Source organism: Colias croceus, chromosome 8 (genome assembly GCF_905220415.1).
Source record: "Colias croceus chromosome 8, ilColCroc2.1".
NCBI lineage: Eukaryota > Metazoa > Arthropoda > Insecta > Lepidoptera > Pieridae > Colias > Colias croceus.
This window is the reverse complement of record NC_059544.1, coordinates 9,979,325-10,000,840: the sequence shown is the minus strand read 5'-3', so window position 1 is coordinate 10,000,840 and position 21,516 is coordinate 9,979,325. Positions and strand designations below refer to the sequence as shown.

The following is a 21,516-nucleotide window of genomic DNA, read 5'->3' as shown; positions in this document are numbered from 1 at the left end:
CGCTAAATACTTACCAGAATGTTTTAATTATTGTTGTTTAAGAAGATAAAAATTATTTTTAATAAGTTATCCAGAATATTGTTTCGTGTACATTTGAAGTACCTAGTATAGAGTAAGGTAAGTGATGGTTTTGTAGTAAGTACCTAATGTTAGCGGAACCTAAAGAGTTTCTGAGAAAAACAAAGTTTAACGCTGACGGTCAAGTGCGTAAATTAAAAGAGAATTGAAGCGCCGTCCTAATTCGTCTCTAACCAAAAGCAAGGAACAAATAATATCATACCTATACCTAACAAAAGAAATGTCAGTTACCAGTTTATAGAGTTTATATCTGACATACAGATAATATTCAAAAATGGCGCGTATTTACGCGTAATCAATAATAACATTCATTGCACAGACAATTGTTATTTAATCGATTAAAAAGCTGGGATTACAAAAAATATAATACACAAACTGTAAATAAACATAATATAATATGTCATCATATCTAATTTAGGAGCTTACTAGCCTTTTGTCCCGAGTCTTCTCGGGCGGGTGACAGGGTGTCGCTGTTTATATTGTACTAAGAGAAAATCATTATCAGTAACCGTTTTTAGATACCTATGTAGAGGTACTTGACATTTTCGTCGACTTATTAGATGTCGTACAAAATATAAGATTGTTTTGTCATCTTAACAAAACAAACTCATTCCATCTGAGCCAACTAAAACTTTTATAAGTTAAAAAATCTAAAAGTTTTACAAGTATCGTGTTAATCTCAGAGATAATATTCTCAAGTAAACGTTTTGTAAATATAGTATTTATATGAACTTTTAATTCTTCGTATTTTAAACATTTTAATTCTCTAACAAAATTAACATTGGCATGTAGTTTTTGTCCATACATTGTTCTGGATAACTTATATTGTAATAGTGTAGGCTGTATACGATTTGCTCTGCTTTAAAACGATTATATTAAAACAAACAACAGTTAACAACTAAATTTTAACATCATTTTTATACTTGAGAACGGTATTGTTCTCGGGAGTTCTTATAGATGAAGTATAAAGAGAACAAATCGTATAGTTATAAATATTGGTAAAGAGATACCTCAGTGGGTATTGGTGATACGCTTAACCATCGTCCATGAAGGCATTTATCCTTTTAATTGAAAACTGGATATTTCTGCCGTTTTATTCCAACTGAATAGTTAGGCTAAATTGTACACTGAAATTGAATCATAGTATTACACATAGATTTTTAAACGAAATCCGATTGACAAAGGGGAATTGTAAGTACGTCAGGAATTGTAATAAACCGAATAATATTGAGCATTTTATTTTATTTAAATCATGCTTGGAGAATTGACAATTATTTTTGTATTTTTAGAAACATTTTCTTGCCTCAACTACAGCTGAATGAAAGCGTTTGTAATTGTACAACAGAAGTGCTTATTTTTCTATTGTAAAATTATAAGTTCTTCAGGATACCTATTGTCAAAATAGTTTTAAATATTTTTGAGAGTACAAACAGTTATGCAATGTTGATTTATTGCTACATTGAGTAGTTAAATTAAATTGGTGTACTTTAGCTAGTCGATTGATTGTTTATGCGGGCACAGTACCTAATTTAATCGTAATTCTGTACCATTTATCAGAAAATACTTGTTTAAATTTTATGTAAGACCATTCTCATCGGTACTGTGTCTGTAATATAAAACAAATTTTAATCTATTAATGTAACTACATTTAATTAGATTTTTATAAGTTTATTATGTTTTAATTTAAAAATGATTGTTAGCAGCTGTCATAACTGCACAAACAAATATTTATAATCTGTTTCGGTACGTCATTATAATATTGTCTACGCTCGTTATGTGACATTTCAAACGTGTTGCGCTTTACAGGCAAATTATACGATATTAACTACCTACTAAAATGAAAATCCTTTGAGCCTCTTAAAACAGCAACACGTTTAAATGGTTATCAGACTGCACAACCTAACTAGATAATCTGTAAATTAAAGTTCCCTTTGAAGCATTTGATAGCTAGGCTATTCGTATATCATAAATATTGTTATATTTTGCCAAAGATTGTAAATTAAGAGAAATATGATCACTTTTTAAAGCGTCGCTAGATAATGTTAATTTTTATTATTAGAGAAATCATACTGTACCTACCTAGGCAATTGAGTATTGACTGCATACGTCACTTTATATGAAACAAATACAATAATAATTTGCCTACTTTGCATGTTTAGTTGATAAACCTATTATCGAGTTATTTAAATATGTATCAAGACATATTTCGAAACTAAATAACTAATCAATTATTTATTATTATACATTTATTACGTTTAGTATGCTAGAAATATGAGGAAGGATAATAAATAATTTTAATTATATTATCTATGACTTTTATTTTTCACCTTTTTTCCAATATCTTGCAATTCATAATCTCCGCACAACAACGCTAGAGGGTATAAAAGTATGAAATTAATTTGCTGTTGTTGTTTGTTTTTGTGATGTGTATTTAAGAGTAAGAGGGGAAGTTTTCTTGTCTTTATCAAACTGCAATATTTTGGACGAATTTGATGCAATTATAACCTCTCATATTATGGGTGAATAGTTGTTTGTAGAGCTTTTTTAAAAATCTTTCAAGATGGCGCTAGCGTAGCTTGCAATTGAATATTTTAGTAACTGGATTTATAAAGTTAGTTGCACTGTTTAAAGTCAAAAGTGATTTCGTAAACATCACCGTAAATATTATGCTGTGAACAAGCACAGAGAATGATATCTTTGTGAACTTCATCATTGACCTACCCTTTAACATTATCATGTTATCTTAAATATTGTTTTGATGACTTTTTTTTCATTACTGATAATTAAAGTACTTAAATGAGTTTATTAAAGTCAAAATTAAATTCTCATAAAATTCTTTATTAACAAAACATGGAAAAATTACAATACAACAATGTACCAAAGACCTTCAGACTAAAAATTCATTTAAACTATTCATCAAGTTTTTTTGAAATAATCCGTGATTTTTTTCGTCATAATTTTTTTCACTTTTGGCGACACTTCCACGTCCATTGTTTCTGTGGAACATCTCGGACCGTTCAGATTTAGATTACCGCTAGCTTCGTCTTGTTTGTCTAATTCAGTGAAAAGTTTTTTGGGATCGGAAGATTTGCTAGTTTCCACAACATTGGGCTCATCATCTTCGAACAAATCTGGGGAAATTTCTCCATCAAACTCAAAACTTTCGAATAGATTTTCCTCGTCTTTTTTATTCTCTTCCACAGTTTCTTGTTGCTTTTTATCCCGCTCAACTGTTGCTTGTGAATTATCCTGTGAACGTTTTGTTTTATTTTATACGCTAATAACCAAAAGCTTGAAGATAAATACGGAAGAAAAAGTAAGATTGTTCAAATTCCTGGCGAGGTTTAATATTAATTTCTTAAAACATATCGTTTTGAGTAAAAGAATATAATATTAATTTTTTGTTTAATTAAAACTAAAGAAATCCTTAACATCATTTATCCTAGATCAGATAGATATTATGTTTTGTTATTAGTGTTTTAAAGGCTATTTAGTTAAAAAAAAACTCACAACGGACATATGATGTGGAGATGGTCCCTCACCTAATTCCTTTTCTAGGAACGATCGTAACGTTGTCTCTTTTACGTTACACGTTTCGCAATACTTCACTATCATGTTGAATAGCTGACCTGAAAATAATAATAGGAACTGGTGATTTTAGATGCTTATTAGTGTTTATGCGGGTAGATAGGATATGAGTGTATGATGGAATGTTGTATGGCTATAAAAGAAATAATTGTTACTCTAATCATTTCTTATTAACGATTTAATTATGGTTGTATTATTGTATGCGCTTGGTTTTTTAAGAGAAACTCCTTTAGTCGCGTTGTAACATTTCAATGTCGCGTCGTGGCAATTCCGTCACACCATGGAGTAAGGAAACAATTATGGGATCTTTGAATCTTGCCAAAGAAGTTTCACTTCTGAAACACACTCACCCACAGTGACGCCGCGTCCCGCCAGCATGCCGTACACGGCCCCCACGTGGTCCCTGAGCTCGCTGTCCCCGAACGTGCAGTAGGCGAGCCCGCGCCTTGCGTGCGTCGCGCTGGCGAGCTGCAGCAGCCACTTTAGTGTTGCCGTGCCACCGAACGCACCACAACCCCAGTTGCCGGTCGCTATACCCGGGTATTGGATTGTGGGGCTGTCATCCGTGTATGTGGAAAAGCCGACCCATGCCTGGAATCATTGTGGACTTGCTAAACGTCGCTCTGATATAAACTATCAACGTAGATACCAATTCGAGAAATGAGACGTGGGGATTTGAAAAAGGCATTCAACAAAGTTGATCATACTAATTTGTTGCAAAAGTTAGCTTTTAACGGTATTTGTTGGAACTTTCTGAGATGGTTCTCCTCTTTGGTTACTGATAAAAGCAAAAAGTAATTTCAGTCAAAAGATATTTCTCAGACAATATTATTATTACATCAGGAGTTCCACAAGGTTCAGTTCTTGGACCATATCTATTTATGCTATAAAAAAATGATGAAATATAGCAATTCTTTTATTTAAAAAAAAACACTTTTTTTACTTTCTTATCAACAACTTTAAGTAGGTATGATCAATTATTTTATTCAGTTTGTCGAACACGAATGATGTCGCGTATATAATGTGTGTGTTGCTGTTAATGCGTATGTAAAGTTGTTCCATTTATTTATCTTTTATTATAATTTAATTAACAGTTTGTAGATAGCATAATTATATAATATTAGATAAATTTCCAATACCTTATTAAGTTCCCGCAATATAGCCTCCTTCTTCCACTCCAAGCTAGGGTTAAAATAAGGCCTGGCGTCCATCGCTAGTACAGCACATCGTCTGCGACATGACGAGTCGTATGGAGTCTGGTCTACATGGTTTCCTGCCCATTGGAAACTGGACCCGTAGCCCGTGTAGTTGCTGTATCGTTCACTGCCTGGGATATTGTATATTTTATTTATTTATTATACTTCATTGTACAAACATGAATGGACAAAACAGAAAAAAAAAGAACAAAATCACAAAAAGGAATCATTTGTACAAAAGGCGGCCTTATTGCTGAACAGCAATCTCTACCATGTAACCTGGTAGGAAAGGAAATGTATATGTGTATTTTATTATATTTGAGCGATAAACCTCATATTCTATTACATATTGTGTTTCATAAATTGTCTATAAGAGTATTTACTGGTATAAATTGTTATAATGATGTTATTAACAAAAAAATATGATTTTGCCGTGGTTTTTTATTTATCAAACCTGTGAAAAACATTTACATGTTTTTCACAGGTTTACATGTTTTTATTACATTTACAGTTTACATGTTTCTCAGCTGATAATGAAACAAATCAAAAAACTGATCTCATGAATACCTTTTGTAAATAACTAACGAATGAGATGAATAATAAACAGTTGTAAATGAGTAACAATAATATCTTTAATAGTATAACAACATATTTACCAATAATAAATAATGTCTCAGTAGGCTTCAGTACTTCTGTGAATAGCATAGACAAAATCAGCTCTGGACAGATGACAAACCGTATTTCTTCCTGTACACAGCCTCCCCCTAGCACTCCACCTCCTAAAAACCTAGTAAACATAATTAAAATATAAAATTAATTAAAAGGTTATCTAAAATTTCCTATCAATATTGTATATATTATGTTTACTATGTTTCCTTCAATTTAACACCTTATTGCGTCGCATTAAGGTTCAATGTCTATTGTATATGCTCATTAGAAAACTCTGCCTGATAGATGCATAGGCAGAGTTTTGCTTCAGACAATTTTTGGGCGTTTAAATATTATTTAAATATTAAAATATACAGTAAAATGCAGCTACTTAATAGTATATTTATTTCTGTCATGTATTTGTTTTTTTTAACAATTTTTACCATCACAAAGTAATAAAAAAAACCACTTACTTATTAGCAAAATCCACTTGAATGAGCCCATGCATGTCTTCAATTATAGTTTCGCTGTCCACATACAGTGGGACGTTAGCTATGGGACTCTCGGACCGTCCCCAGTCGGGACAGTCCCGCCGTGGGACGAAGCGGCGGGTGAACGTGACCACACCTGTGGGGACTGTACTGCAACAGTCATGGAACATGTAAATACAATAGGACAGAACAAAAGTATTAAGTGTTTTTTTTAAGGATTTTGTTGTGGCAAAATGTAAAGACGAAAATATTTATCAAACAAATAAATACACTATAGTATATTTGTTTGTTTACACTAGATAAATTAACTATATTTTCAACTGAGTATTTATTATTAAAAACTATTTTGAGCGACTGAAGCAAATTTAAAAACATTTGTTAGAAGATAGTTTCTGAATATGGCCTAGCCATTGACATGATTGTGCAACTGGTACATAAATTGCAATAAAGTAATTGATGATAAAGGGGGTAGTTTTACAATTTACATTACATAAGACGGAAGTCAATATCCCTATAACTTAAATTTTCACAACACCAATAGCTCATTTTTCAATAAATACATTAATATTGAATTACAAAATATACAATCACCTTTAGTGCACACTCTTCTGAAGTAATGACATATACATTTGAGTTTCTCCAATATGCTATCTTTGGGCATTATGTTGTACAAACTGAAAATTAAAACAAAAACAACCTTATATATATGTATAATTATTTAATACATCCAATATTAGCGATTAATAGTTTCTTTGAACATCTTACACTAGGTTTCCGCCAGCGGCTTCGCCCGCGGAGTCAAAGAAAAATCCGCATAGTTCTGGTTCCCATGAGATTTCCGGGATTGTGTTATTTTCACGGGACAAAAAGTAGCCTATGTAAAGGACATGGACACGGGTATTAAAATATCTCCATACCAAATTTCATGAAAATTGGTTCAATAGTTTAGGCGTGATTGAGTAACAGACAGAGAGACAGAGTTACTTTCGCATTTATAATATTAGTATGGATTTACTTTAACCTCAACTTTACTTACAAATGTATTGCTTTTGATCAAGAATCTGAAGATGGATGGTAAAACTAAAATGAACTTCTTTTTATGTTTAAATTTAAAAATCAAAGCCAATATGAACATTCACTTACTTAGAAAAATTAATATACGGATAATTGCAATATTCTGCTGTAGACTTCCTTGAATTCCTCCTTGGAAATGTACAGAAAAATGCATTTGCCAGCAAACTTGAGACTTGATGTTGTGTTAAGGATATAGATTTATTCTTCTCTTGTCTAAAATATGAACAAAAAATGGTGGTTCAAGTAAGATGGCCTTATGTTACTATTGTGAGTTAAAAACTGATGGCTAATAACCTCCTGATGATGATGACTCCTGGAAGGCTAATAACCTATCTACACCTTTTTACTCACAATATCATTGAGTTAAGCAGATTTCTTAACCATGTAACATTATTTAAGAAATAACAGAACAACTGCTGCATTAGCTTTTGTAGTTGTAAGTATTTAGTAATGTAAAAATTGGAAAATAAAATTGAAATTGAATAGGTACAAATAAAACTTACTTCAACAATGGTATTGATGACTGTATAAGCTTTGGCAAGGCTAGAGCCAGCTTCGCTATTTGTGGTAATGTGACATCAAAGAAATAGTTCGATTCCTCTTCTTCTAAATGCTAAAAAATATATTTTATATAAAAAAGTGATAAATATATAACTAAATTGTTTTTATGAGATGGATGCCTTCATTAGATTTCAAGCATTATCGCCATATCCTAGTTTGATCCATTTTGGAGTCTACTAAGATGTCAATCTAGTAGAACAGAATTTATTATTATCATTAATTAATTAAATTGATAAACTACTCAAATATATGAGAACTCAAACTAACTATATTTTTAAAATTAAACTATTTTGTTATTTCTTCATATCTAACACACAAACATACTTCATTCAAAAGATAGTGTAAGGATGAAAATTTCCAGACATCTATAAATTGTGTGTTATATTTTAGTATTGCTGCGGCCAATTCTTTACTATTCCTTATTGGTTTGCTCAAAGCTTCTTCTATAATCAGCCATCTCTCTTTTAACTGCTTCTGACCATTTTCCTGAAACCATTTTACATTTGTCATTATTTCTTTTCACAATGATTAGATATGTTGGTACTATAGGCAAAATCAAAATACAAAGGTATATTCAATATTTAAAAATAAAAATCAATTGAAACATAAGATACCTAATTATGTTTATTAGGAAATAATTAATAATTTTCACAAAATAGATTTATGATAATGCAGTAGCACAGATAGAAAGTTCATTTTTAACACGAGAATGGGTGTTGTTGTATTGTAAACAAAAAAATACTTACATCAACAATAGGATATAAGCTATGTTGGGAGTAAGGCATTCTCACATGGTCATGATCCCATTTATCATGGCCTATCTGGGGTTTAGGAGGTCTTTCCAAATCACCATGACTCGGGATATGATACAAAACTGCATGGTTGAACCCCGGTCTGACTAAAGGGAACTCTGGAGAGCCCCACGGAGAATCAGACCCATATATCTGAGACAATTGCACCCCTCTCCAAGTTTGATCGATTGACATTGCTTTTGTACTCATTATAATATAATACTTAACTAAAATTCCTTAAAAAATTATTTTGATTACAAAAAAATAATAGTGATTTACTCAATAAAATAAGTTATTTAAACGCACTGTTTCGAAGTATATTATTAAACGGGACTTTGTTGTACATAGCTGTAAACATACTGATTTTAGAATATTCACATTAAGATAAGATAATAGAAACACTTTTGAACATACTATCAATTTAACAAAATATGTTAGCATGCAATGCTTTTAATTATCAGAAGGATTTTTACTTTATATTTTCATATTTATTTTTACACACTAAATAAGCACGATGAACGCAGATTAACATAATATACAAGTATCATGTAACAGGGAAAATTCTTAATAATTAAAATTTTTACAAAAACATGCAATAATAAATAACTCAATATTTACAACAGGACACAGGTAAAAAACTGCCAAAATTGACAAGTTAAATGTTCCCACTTCCCAGTTCCGTCAATGTCATTAATATTGAAAGTAGATAATAAATTAAAAACCGACTTATAAAATACAAAAGGAAGAGAGAATGTTCTTCTTTATACAGTTTTTTTTTGCTTTATCCAATGCTTTTATCTCAGACTTTGAGCGCGGCGACCGAATGTAAAAATTCCGTAACGAAAAAACCTAACACCCCCCACTCCAACAACTGCACAGCGATCCGAAATATGCGTTGCTATGCAATAGCTTTACCGTGGCAGTCCTCGAGACCCACATGTTTCTTTTTTTTTTGTATAACTTTTTCCGAAATTTCAGCATATTGTGAACCGATCTAAGAAAGTTTTCTCCTTATTAACAAGTCAAGATTTGCTTAATTGAAATGTCAGGCAAATCGAGAAAAAACAACAAGTTACCACTAAGGTACTACCACAGGGTACTACCTTGGTTACTACAGATCAAGTAATATTAATTGTAGACGGTACTAGTCACGTACAAGACGTATAGTACGATTCAAACTTAATGGCGGCTCGGAACATCGTACGTGTTCCGATGCTAGAAAACAATTAGGTATTAGCGGGACGGAGTCCTGTGCGCACCCGCACTCGCACCTGCACCTAACTCCAAAACTTGCCATTATGTTTGAATCGAACTACATCTTGGAATCTTGGAACTTAATCTTGGAAGACATTTTGACTCACTTTTCGGTCATGGAGAAACAATAAGAAGATGGATGGATGTTTGTTGTTCTTTCTCGAAAAAATTACTGGACGTACTTTACATTTAATAAACTTTACATTAATTAATTAAGATCATCAGAATAGTACACAAGCAGAGAACTGACGCGCGCTGGTTCGCCGGCGCGGGCGGCGGCGAGTGAAACCGCTAGGCTAGGCACTGAACGGTGTCGAGTGCCGACATGTTCCGACAAGCTTCAACACACGCTGGTCAGCGCTGGGCACTGCCAAATAAAATTTGTCTTGGTCTGCTTCAACCTGCTTCCTTTGTGTAGAACTTGTGTGTAGAACGAACCGAGCTGTCAAGCGCCGGTAGGCGTTTACCTACCTACGTTTCCGCTTAGAAGTGCGATGTGGGCGTGGCCCACGTGTCACTAGTAAGGTAAGATCACCTAACTCGCTCTCAGTTGTGCGCAGAATAATATTCGAGTCGGTTGTCAACTGTCAAACCTTATTTCCATATTTATTCATTATTTAGAGCGTGTTGTTCGGTATTAGAGTGGAAAAATGATAGCAGACGAAATAATATCAGCAATCGAGGCATTTCATACCATCGGTAAGTCTTATTTTAATTTATTTTAAATATATTTTATGTTACAACTTCGCTTGTCGTAATTTGTCAAAAATTTATAAAAATATTAAGTCAAAATGAACCTTAATCCATAAGAAATAAGTACTAATATAGATTGAACGGCAAACAAGACTTTATGGAATATTATTGCAATAAACAAACGAATGTCAGATTAGTGATGCATGTGGCGCATATCGACAGTATCGATACTTTAGAAAAGACAAACATTATAAACATTAAATTTTATTTTATTTTTCCTTAGCTTTCATTTGTCCTATTTATTTATAGATTTTCGAAAGAGGCTAATTTAAAAGAGAAATGGATAATAAATGCAACGTGACGAGTTAACTGGATGCCGAACAGCAATAAGCAGTCTAACAAAGGCCACCGATACATCAAACCTACGGCAGTTCCAAGATTTAAAATAATGCATATTTTCTGTTTGTTTTGTAAATATAGATTTATTCTATTCTATTCCGTTTTTTATTTAAATATAATAATATGAAAAGACGTACTTAGTAGTAATAAACATACTCCAAAATGTGACACATTATCCTATACTCATATAATAGAAAGAAAAAAAAAAATGCACAAAAATATATTTATTGAGATATCGATAACAAGGCTGACATCCCTTAGAGCATAGCATCAGGTTAATGTCAAGTTAACGTCATTAATTTAGAGTGCCACAAATTTCAACCTTATCTTTATGTGTTGAGGTTCAAAGTTATATGTATTGAAAACCAACGCCCTCTGTTGTGGAATAGCTGAATGTTTTCGAATTTGGAATTTCTGATCAAAGAGAAACAAAACAGCTAATATACCTAGGGATGTTATACTAAAATAAACCGTAACTTGGTTTGTTAGGGTACATATTGAAATGCTGAATTTATAACCTAAGTCAGTTTTTACTCAAATTAAGCTGTCCAATCAAAGGCATAGTTTACTTGTAGTGTACTGTATAACTATCGGTTTAAATGTGTGGGTTTGGCGACACTGGTTTTCATACTAATTATGACATTATAGCACTTCTATTATGTTCTTACTGTTCTGTGTTTCCAGCTTTCTTTCTGAATACGGCCTAAGAAATATGTCAAAAACAGCTGATCTAATAGCAATTTTGAGCAATTTCAATTATTATTCATTGACGGTTGACAAATGACAATTGACAATTGACATTAAAAGTACAATTAAAAATTGGAAGTTGTTAGGTAGTTATTGGTAGTTATAGTAAAGTTAACATTAAATTATGAATTAAAAACTATTAATTTAATTTCTCGAACATACTTTTCAGTGAGAGACTGTTAAAATTTAATGTCTAACGAGAAATATGGCCTTCGTAACAACAAAGTCTCAAGTTCCCAAAGATGCGGTTGTTATGGACGAAACTGAGGCTGCAGAATTTGCTTGGGATTTGGTATACAGTTGGAAAGAACTGAGTGATGTGTATGTTGTATTCATAAAAAAAAATATAAAATTATTTACAGATACATAACCTCTTCCATGCTTAATTAGGATTTATGTGTTAGTCAGAAATTCGTTCTATCTTAGTCAAAAATTTACTAGCAATGTTTCTCTAATTATCTTTTCTAATCAATTGAACGCGAATTCAAATATTGAGTGAAATAAAAACAACCTCCAAAGAAATACATTCTAAATCTAACTTTTTAATTAAATGTATACCTTGAACATAATGTTATCCTATCTGGATGGAATAAAGGCTTTTTTATATTTTAGATGGGCTCTACGCTATGGCTCAGTACTATTGGCTGGTATTAATGGTATATCTGGAGCTGTGATAAACAAACACTATCGCAGAAAGTTGAAACTTGGCACTTACGGACATTTCTCGTCAGTTATACCTGTAACTGTTATGCCTGCAATACTAACCATGTTGTTTCATAGATATGTAAGTAATTTTAAACTAGTGTAATCATAATAGAAAAGTTCTATGATAAAACGTTACTATTTGTCACTGTGGTACAGAAATGTATTACAAGGCGGGGAGGGGAGTTCTTTATTTGAACATGCTTCCTGAATCTGTGTTCCCTGACAAGTACAATACGGAGGTCTTCAAGAGGAGAGTGAACAGGTACATATTCTAGGGCAGCGCGCTCCATCTTAGGCCACATCTCAGCTTACCATCAGACAAGATCGTGGCCAAGCACTCCCCTATTGTACAATAAAGAAAAAAAAAGTAAAAAATCTTCAAAAATTGTGTTACATTTGAGCGCTCCCTTATTAATATTATAGTAAAATGACAGTTTCTGGCTGAGATGGCTTTGAGCCTTAAGGTTGCTAAAGCGTTTTAGCATAGTTTTATTTTCTTATTTCATAACAACAACAATTGTATTAGAAAGAGTAAACAAATAAATAAATAAACGTTTTTATGTTACAGTTAATATCAACAGATATGATTCTAATGAAGGGTGATCAATGTCCAATATGCTATGAAATCAGATCAGCGGCCACACAAGTTGTGTTAGGTACAACATATCCAATGCTACTAGCTCCCACTTCAGCTTTAATGGTGGGTTCAACTTTATTTATTCATTAAATTTACTTTAATTCGTTATCAGTTAAAAATTATGACATTTAAATACAGTTTATGTCATACAGGAATGTCTGCCAGACAACTGGTATTATATAAATGAAGCCTTAAGATTGGTAACATTGTGTTAACAATCGAAAAATATAGCATCAATCTTTCTTATAAATTCTGTGTGGCTATGAAGCATTATTAATAACTCAGCCCCCGGAATCGCAGACACAATAGAAAATCTATTGTCGTGGTCTGATCGGGCCGCTCGGGGCTCAATGGGTTAATAGTTTTAAATTGTCCATTAATCCTATTTTTTATATGAATGTAATTTTATTTTTTTAGATGGCAAATAGATACAACACATACAGGGTACCAGAGCTGATTAAGGGCCCAAAAGTATTATTCAAGTTCTTACGCACCATCACCAAGCCACTTACAGGTACATTAACAGCTCTTGCCACAATCCAAATTATTGCCTCCTCTATTGTTACCTATTTCGAAATGAAAAATAGTATCGTACTGAGAAATAAGGTAATGGAAATAGAGCAGAAATTGTTAGCTGAGCAGGAGCAATAAATATGTATGTTAAAGTGTAAATAGATTTGTATAGATGATTATATTATTTAGTTTTATTTACCGACCCTTCCGTAATACTATGAGCGTTATTACCTATTTTAATCACTTGATATGTTTACATCAATATTGGGTTATAAAAAGTCAAGTTTGATTGGCGGCAGATGTTTTATTATCATTTAAAAGATTCTCGACGCTCCAACAACGTAAACGTCTATTAAAATAACAACAATTCGTATTAAAAATATCGATAAAGTAAGAACGGCTACTTAACCTACAACAAATTATATCTTATTCATACATTTTTTGTATTTTTTCATCTTATATAATTTTTTTTAGAATTTTCGCTTTGATAACTTAAGTCTATACCCCGAGATATCATTATAATTGAGGAACCCGAGTGTTTAATCTAATTTAATTCTACAACACTCTGAAACTCTTCAATCTGAGAGGTAAAGAGTAGTGTTAACATAAGCGTGACAAAACATACAAACGGAACCAAACCTTAACACGTATTACGATCTTATATCACTTGAGATTTCTATAGCCGAAAATATTCACGATGAAGATATAAATGTACCTTGGACGGTAGAGTGAATGTAACCTTAAACCCGCTTATACTAACGCATAGAAATTTAAACCTAATGGTAAAAGCCAAAAGGTCATTTATCAAGGGAGGGGGACTAGCCGAACATTCGGTTCAATATTCTTTACCTCCCAGCGTAACGTATAGACCTAAGTACGCAGAAAACCGGGCCATTTATCGGCTGGTTAGACCGTCTTACAGAGTCAAATTATCATAAGCTCACAAAAATTAACTAATTGACCAACTTAACTAATAATCATGATTGTATGAACTGAGGTTAAAGTTACTATAGGTTAATAATGAAAGAGAGCAATTTTATAAACCCTTATATTGAAAGAGCTATTCAATTATAAAAAAAAAAAAATATTCACATTGGTAATTTTGCTTTTATAATCAAGTACCTACTTAATTTGTTTATTAAAAGTACAAATATTTCAATTCGAGTGGCTGCTTTGCATTATATCTGTGTAATTTGAAAATAAATAAAAATATTCCAATAAATGTGTCAAATAGGTACGTAAGTTATACGTTGAAAAACTCGTACTTTTCAAATTATTTGTTTCATGCATTTTCCTTTTGGAAATACAGACATATCTGTAACAAATGGTAACTTTTGCAAAAAAAAACACAAATTTTACCCATTTACTTTCAATTAACCTCAGTTTATATAATCCCTTACAACCTTTAGAATCAGATAAACTATTATTAAAAAAATTAACACAAGCAATATATCTTAATCAGCCAAAACCATTTTATTTCAATACTATCTACCTAATTATAATTATACATTTACGAATCACCTATTCGATCATCCATTTGTGAACTATAAGCACGCCATTTTTCTTATCCAAGATTTTAACAAGAAATTAGTGAAAACGTCGTAGTCACGAGTGATGAATGCGCTTTGTAAATGCTCACTTGATTTTAAACAAGAAAATTCTTTCTCGTTTTGTTATTTTAACAACACGACACACGAAAAAACGTCAATGTACACGTAAATGCTGCACTAAATATTATTATTCTTTTAGGTCACTTTTGTTATGCATTTGATGCATTTTATCTCATGAATACGACGCTATAATTTTTAAAAAGAAAAAGTCAAAATTATGGTCTTAGTGAATCGCTCTTAAATTTTAATAAGTGAATCAAACACTCCACGATGACAAGGATAAATAATAATGAAACATTAATGAAATGATTTTTTTATCATTCAAACTTTATTCGTCAGTTTATTACGCATCAGGATATTTTATTATCTACCAAAGTTTATAATAAGGTGAACCATACAATCTAATAGATACTTACATACTTAAAGTAGGTATTTAAGTTTAGTTAAGATAATTAACAACAATAATAATTTTGAGAATAACTAAACAATAAAAATTTTAATCATGAAAATATCGGAAATAAAAAACAACACATAGTTTACAATTTTCAAACAGAGAGCTTTGGTAGACTTAATGTTAAGCTTATTACATCATAGAGTAAGATTTATTGTCTATGAAAGATTGTACAGTTCTTTAATATTTAAATTATCTGTGCAGTTATGTTGACCACAGATATGCAGATAATTCAGTATTCAGTCATTTGTTTATATTTCTATTTTACGATGATACCCTGTATTCTTGCATTTAATAATGTACTCGTAATTTTTTCTCACATTCGTTTATATCCTGATGAATAATAACCATAATTTAGACACTAGAACAAACACTTTCGACCTAGACTATTCAAGTATTCATCTAGTAGGTACTACTAAAATTCACTCTTAATTATTTACTGATGATATTTAAAGCGATATTACTTTAGGCAAAACTGCGATATTTCGTCTGTACATAGCGATTGTAACTTCGAAGGAAATTTTGCGCTTAGTTTTGGCGCCAAATAAATGGATAATTAAATTAGTGGCAAATATAAACTATTATCATTTAATTTTCCAGATATAGTTGCCATAATGAAATCGAATCCATTTTTTTACGATAATGCAGTCACGAATAATCACTTGCATAACTTTTGTCACAGCTAATATAATTTTTTTCCTGACAAAATAAACGCGAAACCTCCTCGCTTATGCCGACTCGTCGCCTATTCACTTAAAATGGTCTAAAGCATCTACACTATCACTATTCCGTGTCTATTCTACCAAGTTAGAGGAATCTATTTTAAATCCGGAGACGAAATACCGAAGTCTTTTAATGGCACCTTGTATCCCTGACAGGAATGTCATTGGCAGTGATTAGACGCTAAACGATATCCACGATCGACCTCTTTCGCGTGCCGGAACCACTTTGAGCATAATTCTGACTTTCCGTTGTACTTGTATCACGCCACGTGTCATTCGGTACACTGTATGTATACTTAGAAGCTACATTAGCACTGTCACTCGCGTTCGTCCGATATATAAATGGTGGTGGATAGGCGAATATGGTGTTTGGGAACCCTTGACAGGGCTGGGTGGCCATCTGCTAGCAACGCTGGTTGATGTAGTCGTTGTAGGTCGCGGAGACCTCCTCGGACTGGTATCTCGTGAGTTTGATACTCCGTCTCATATCAGCGGTGATCGCCGCCTTGTAACCCCCTTTTCTGAGGAGGGAATCGATCGTTTGGATTTGGTCCCAACCTGAAATGTTAGGTAAAGTATATGTTAATATTTTACAATTTTCTTAGCCCGGAATTCGCAATAACGCAATTGAATTTAACAATAAATAACAATGAAGTTGGAATGCTGTAATAATTTTTTTAGGAAATTGTAAAAAAATAGTTATGAAAAGGCAAAGGGGCACGCACACACGCACGCAAGCACGCACGTATGATATAAGTTTGTTGTACAAATCTATAAGTATATTATGTAATAGTTAGCTCCTAACCAGTGTACTGATTTTGATCAGTTTTCGTTAAAAAAGCGAACACATAAGAATGACAATTTTTATTGTTATATTATTTTCGTTTCAGCTATATCGATAAAATTGTCTACATTTATATTCTTTCCATTGAAGTATCTAGTTTACCCTACATGTTTAATGTCAGCCACAAGTAAAACGCTAGTAAGGGCTTTTATCGCAAGTGCTTCAAACACAAGATGCGTTGGCAAATCATCAAGGTTATGAACTATTTGTTTCTATGTTACCATTTATAGTACAGATACATCTATAAACTACTAGCGGTCCGCCCCGGCTTCGCCCGTGGTACATATTCACGTTTTCTCTACATAAGAACCATCCTCCTACTTCAAGGAATATAATAAAAAAAGAATTAAATAAATCGGTTCAGCTGTTCTAAAGTTATGCGCTTACCAACACATTTTGGGATTCATTTTTATATTATAGACAAGGTAAACCCAAATAAGACATAATGAGATTTAGTTATTTAAATAACAAGAGATTAAATTAAAATTAGTTTTAAATTGATTAAATTACCTACTCTGTTTAATTGTTTATCTGAGTATCTATTTATCGGATTTTTCTATTTTAAAAAGTATATAAACACCAATCGTCATCTTTTCGAAAGAAAATTCTACGAATTAAATTCTAAATTATAATTGAATTAGTATAAAACATAACCTTATTCAAAACAATTTAACATTAAATAATTTATTTTGCATACAGCTAAATATATATAAGTAAAGTTTGAAGAGCTTAATTTATCAGATACCATATAATCTCTATTGTAGAACAATATCATTGAACATCATATTGCAGCAACATCTATGGAGTCATCCACAGTCACCGCTGCTTCCTAATTACATAAAAATATTCCCTTTAAATACAAATTTATAAAGTAGATTATTTAAAAGTAAAATTTATTCAGATTTGATTAATCCATACTAATATTATAAATGCGAAAGTAACTCTTGTCTGCCTGTCTGTTACTCAATCACGCCTTAACTACTGAACCAATTTGCATGAAATTTGTTATAGAGATATTTTGATACCCGAGAAAGGACATAGGCTACTTTTTACCCCGGGACATAGGATAGGTTTTATCCCGGAAATCCCACGGGAACGGGAACTATGCGGGTTTTTCTTTGACTGCCCGGGCGAAGCCGCGGGTGGAAAGCTAGTTATTTTAAATGTTAACTGTATAAAAAAGATATTGCCATTGTTATTCCTCTGTAATTTGAAGGCACGGAAAGATGTTATGATTTTGGGACACTGGCTAATTTTGACGAGAGTTAGCCATGTCGGTTGAATTTAATTGTGTTTACTGTCTGAAGACAAATCGTATTAAATGAAAAAATAAATAAAAATACACAAAAGTTAGAAATGACTTTTAAAGCCTGACATGATTAGCTATGTTAACCACACTAAAAAGTGTTTATCGTACATCAAAAACTGACGTTATAACACAAACGAGTTTATAAAGTATCCTAAAATATTTTAACACTAGCTATCGTATTTCTAGTTACAACTAAAGGTAAAGATGATATTACCTTGTTCAGTAGCGACTTGAGGTAAGTAGGTTGCAGTACGTTTCGAGCCTCGCTCGCTGATAAACTCTATACGAATCCCGTGTTTTCCCAGCTTCCAATCCAGATAATGTTCAGCCTCTTCGAAGTGCTGCAGGATGGAAACGGAGACAGTCAGCCGTGGCACTTCCTCGCGAGTGATCGGAGAGAAACGGGAATCCTTTAAGGCACTCGTTATTGCGTACTCTCGGAGCCCTATAAAATAATAGGGATTGATTTGTATACACATGAAGTTTTTAAATTAATCAGAACTTTTTTTGCGTTAATAAATCGGGTTAAGTTGACATGATTACAAGATGGAGTTGAATGTTTGGTTGATTTTTTAGTCAGTGTGTATATTAGAAACATTATTGAATGAAATAATGAAAGGAATATATTGGGTATACTTCAATGTTTTCAAATCTAAAATAATTAATCAATTTTTTTAATTATAACATGTAATTTATGAATAATAAGTAATAACTGCACTATTCATATTATACACCCATTAGGAAAATAGGCCAATAAATTAAATTTTATTTCAATAATAAACTTAGTTTGAATAGACAAGAGTATAGAAATAAATAGTTATCATTAAAAGTTAAAACATATAACTTGTGTGAAAATCAAATCTATACTATAATATTATAAAGCTGAAGAGTTTGTTTGTTTGAACGCGCTAATCTCGGGAACTACTGGTCCGATTTGAAAAATTCTCTAGGTGTTAGATAGCCCATTTATCGAGGAAGGTTATAGGCTATATACCATTACGCTACGACCAACAGGAGTAGAGCCAAGTGGGTGAAACCGCGCGGAGCAGTCCTGCAGCCGCTAGTATTCATATAAAAGTAATATAAAAAGGTATATTCACAAGAAAACAGATTGGATGCTTTCCTGATATTTTTTCTATCTATTCTTATAAGGTTACATACAATTTGTTGTTTAATATTTCTATGGCAACAAATGGCGTAACTTTATTCAATACTAGCTTTCCGCCTGCGGCTTCGCCCGCGTTTTTAAAAGAAAAACCCGCATAGTTAGTACCCGTTCCCGTGGGATTTCCTGGATAAAACCTAGACTATGTTGCTCAGTGAAGATGCAGCTTTCTAATGGTGAAAGAATTTTTGAAATCGGTCCAGTAGTTTATGCGTGAAAACCATACATACATAATATTAGTATAGAAGTATAGACACACAAAACACTAGTGTCATTATTTCTTGTCTTATTATCAAACTACCTACAGCCCTACTGGTTTAATATAATATTTTGAAAATCTACTAAAGCATACAGTTTCAATGCAGGTTGTAACATACACGGTACACTGAATATAATATTCATGGTCTTACAAATACATAAACAATTATATTTTGTTGTACAGCTGCTAGTAATGCAGTTGTTAGGTAACAATATATTATTATTGTGCTCCTAATTACTGACATTTTATAACTTGGCTAACTGAAATGTTTTTAATAACTCAGCCCCCAGAATCACAGACACAATAGAAAATCTGTTGTGTCGTGGACCGATCGGGCAGCTGGGGGCTCAATGGGTTAACAATAAAATTACTCTGAAAGAAGATTGGCTCAGAGCAACAGTTATATTAACAAAATAATTGCTTTCTTGGAAAAAATTAGTAGTTTAACCATAAATTTTAACTATTTTTTTTATTTACATATTAAGGTTTATATTCTTCTTATAAATTTTTTACTATTAATATAATAATAGACACATACAATTTACGTTTATAAGTGTTATACATTATATGTTTCATTTGTCAACTACACAAAAATACATAATATTATATTACGATGGCCTATTTGAATTTTAGTGTTAGATTGATACAACATTAATAATTTATATTTTATATGATACATACACAGTACATTTACATGATATATAGGAACAATATTTCTTTGATGAATAATGAATTAGACTGAACTAGATTATTAGTGGTTTTTTTATACCTGAATGTAAGTGCATAGCATTGAAAGTTCCTATGCAACCTCTAAGACGATGCTCTTTGCCAATCTTCCATGTCACAAAAAGGGGACTGAAAACAAAATATTAATACAGATCAAGATAAATACATTTTTCTATACTTATAGAAAGATGATGGTGGTGAAAATATATAATTTAAACTAATTGTAATAATAATAGAAATATATTACAAAAATATATAGGAATTCATTACAAAATGTGTATAATTAAAATTTAAGTTCATACAAAAACTTTAAATTAATAATTCTTATATTAAAATGTTTATAGCACTTTAGTTTGGAATGAAATAATGAAACATGTAATTTTAAAACGTTTTTTTTATTGTTTTTAATACATGTATTGAAAAAAGGTTGACTACCAGTTTAACTTTCTATTATAAATAAAATGATTACTCATTTGAAACAGTAACTGGATATTTATAGCGAAAGCTGTATATCTTTAACAAAGAGCATTACATGTTGCATACTTATATGAGAGCAGGTCAACCACCTTCGAAGACAAAAGATGATCAGATACATAGGTACTTAACACTGAAGAACCATTGTTATAGTTAAGGATAACTATGAATTAAACACTTACTATGCGTCATTTGTAAAGTTTGGCGTTTGTGGAGGGTCCATACTGTGCAGCTGACAATACAAAACATCGAAACAAAAGTAACACATATCAGGAATTGCTACAGATTCTTTGTAACCATTCAATGGTCGATCAACTTGATTGCTATAAGAATTATTAAGTTTTTGTTTTTTAGTTCCACACCATACTGAAGACATGTTGGTAGGTATTCAATTAAATGATAAAATTATGAAATAAGCAGCCACTCAATTTCACAAAGTAAACGAAATCAACACACACACGCTCTTCAACTTCAATAGGGCTTCCTGTTATCGTGACAGGCCGCGTGCTGTGTTGCTATTTGATAAACTGAATTTAAAAAAGTTGCCAAATATAATATCGGTAGGTACATTAAAGCTTTTT

The 21,516-nt window shown here is 31.9% G+C and overlaps 3 protein-coding genes across 8 annotated transcripts; 1 reads left to right on the top strand and 2 right to left on the bottom strand.

The window, feature by feature from the left end:
• Positions 1–2,895: 2,895 nt before the first annotated feature.
• Positions 2,896–9,736, bottom strand: LOC123693525 (poly(ADP-ribose) glycohydrolase). 3 transcript variants are annotated; one of them, XM_045638675.1, is made up of 12 exons: positions 9,722–9,736; positions 8,383–8,663; positions 7,961–8,122; positions 7,579–7,688; positions 7,145–7,288; positions 6,593–6,675; positions 5,984–6,146; positions 5,519–5,649; positions 4,806–4,993; positions 4,017–4,257; positions 3,589–3,707; positions 2,896–3,327 (listed from the first exon to the last, which is right to left on the bottom strand). In XM_045638675.1, the coding sequence occupies exons 2-12, from the start codon at positions 8,635–8,637 to the stop codon at positions 2,995–2,997; spliced, it is 1,929 nt and encodes a 642-aa protein (XP_045494631.1). In that variant the 5' UTR covers positions 8,638–8,663; positions 9,722–9,736; the 3' UTR covers positions 2,896–2,994. The 3 variants fall into 3 exon arrangements, with proteins under 3 accessions (XP_045494631.1, XP_045494630.1, XP_045494632.1); XM_045638674.1 differs by lacking the exon at positions 9,722–9,736 and adding an exon at positions 8,734–8,962; XM_045638676.1 differs by lacking the exon at positions 9,722–9,736 and adding an exon at positions 8,734–8,968 and having other exon boundaries at positions 3,132–3,327; positions 3,621–3,707.
• Positions 9,737–11,542: 1,806 nt separating this feature from the next.
• LOC123693527 lies at positions 11,543–13,554 on the top strand. 4 transcript variants are annotated; one of them, XM_045638680.1, is made up of 5 exons: positions 11,543–11,598; positions 11,690–11,841; positions 12,133–12,304; positions 12,794–12,925; positions 13,280–13,554. In XM_045638680.1, exons 2-5 carry the CDS (start codon positions 11,726–11,728, stop codon positions 13,511–13,513), a joined length of 654 nt encoding a protein of 217 aa, XP_045494636.1. In that variant the 5' UTR covers positions 11,543–11,598; positions 11,690–11,725; the 3' UTR covers positions 13,514–13,554. The 4 variants fall into 4 exon arrangements, with proteins under 4 accessions (XP_045494636.1, XP_045494637.1, XP_045494638.1 ...); XM_045638681.1 differs by having other exon boundaries at positions 11,576–11,606; XM_045638682.1 differs by lacking the exon at positions 11,543–11,598 and adding an exon at positions 11,606–11,616.
• Positions 13,555–13,659: 105 nt separating this feature from the next.
• On the bottom strand, positions 13,660–21,438 carry LOC123693526 (uncharacterized protein CG5902). Its single transcript, XM_045638678.1, has 4 exons — positions 21,118–21,438; positions 20,505–20,590; positions 18,526–18,756; positions 13,660–16,716 (listed from the first exon to the last, which is right to left on the bottom strand). The coding sequence occupies exons 1-4, from the start codon at positions 21,309–21,311 to the stop codon at positions 16,562–16,564; spliced, it is 666 nt and encodes a 221-aa protein (XP_045494634.1). The 5' UTR covers positions 21,312–21,438; the 3' UTR covers positions 13,660–16,561.
• Between the last annotated feature and the right edge of the window lie 78 nt (positions 21,439–21,516).

What these genes read in the sequence shown, in the direction of transcription:
- LOC123693525 (XM_045638674.1), bottom strand. Translation starts at nt 8,785, where the DNA reads ATGTTTACAGCTATGTACAACAAAGTCCCGTTTAATAATATACTTCGA. An exon ending in CAGAAGAGTGTGCACTAAAG is followed by an intron (nt 6,147 to 6,592) that starts GTGATTGTATAT and finishes GTTGCAGTACAG; the next exon opens with TCCCCACAGGTGTGGTCACG. An exon ending in GGGACGCGGCGTCACTGTGG is followed by an intron (nt 3,708 to 4,016) that starts GTGAGTGTGTTT and finishes TATTATTTTCAG; the next exon opens with GTCAGCTATTCAACATGATA.
- LOC123693527 (XM_045638680.1), top strand. Translation starts at nt 11,726, where the DNA reads ATGGCCTTCGTAACAACAAAGTCTCAAGTTCCCAAAGATGCGGTTGTT. An exon ending in CCATGTTGTTTCATAGATAT is followed by an intron (nt 12,305 to 12,793) that starts GTAAGTAATTTT and finishes TTTATGTTACAG; the next exon opens with TTAATATCAACAGATATGAT. An exon ending in CTCCCACTTCAGCTTTAATG is followed by an intron (nt 12,926 to 13,279) that starts GTGGGTTCAACT and finishes TTATTTTTTTAG; the next exon opens with ATGGCAAATAGATACAACAC.
- LOC123693526 (XM_045638678.1), bottom strand. Translation starts at nt 21,311, where the DNA reads ATGTCTTCAGTATGGTGTGGAACTAAAAAACAAAAACTTAATAATTCT. An exon ending in AACTTTACAAATGACGCATA is followed by an intron (nt 20,591 to 21,117) that starts GTAAGTGTTTAA and finishes TTTTGTTTTCAG; the next exon opens with TCCCCTTTTTGTGACATGGA. An exon ending in TCAAGTCGCTACTGAACAAG is followed by an intron (nt 16,717 to 18,525) that starts GTAATATCATCT and finishes CTAACATTTCAG; the next exon opens with GTTGGGACCAAATCCAAACG.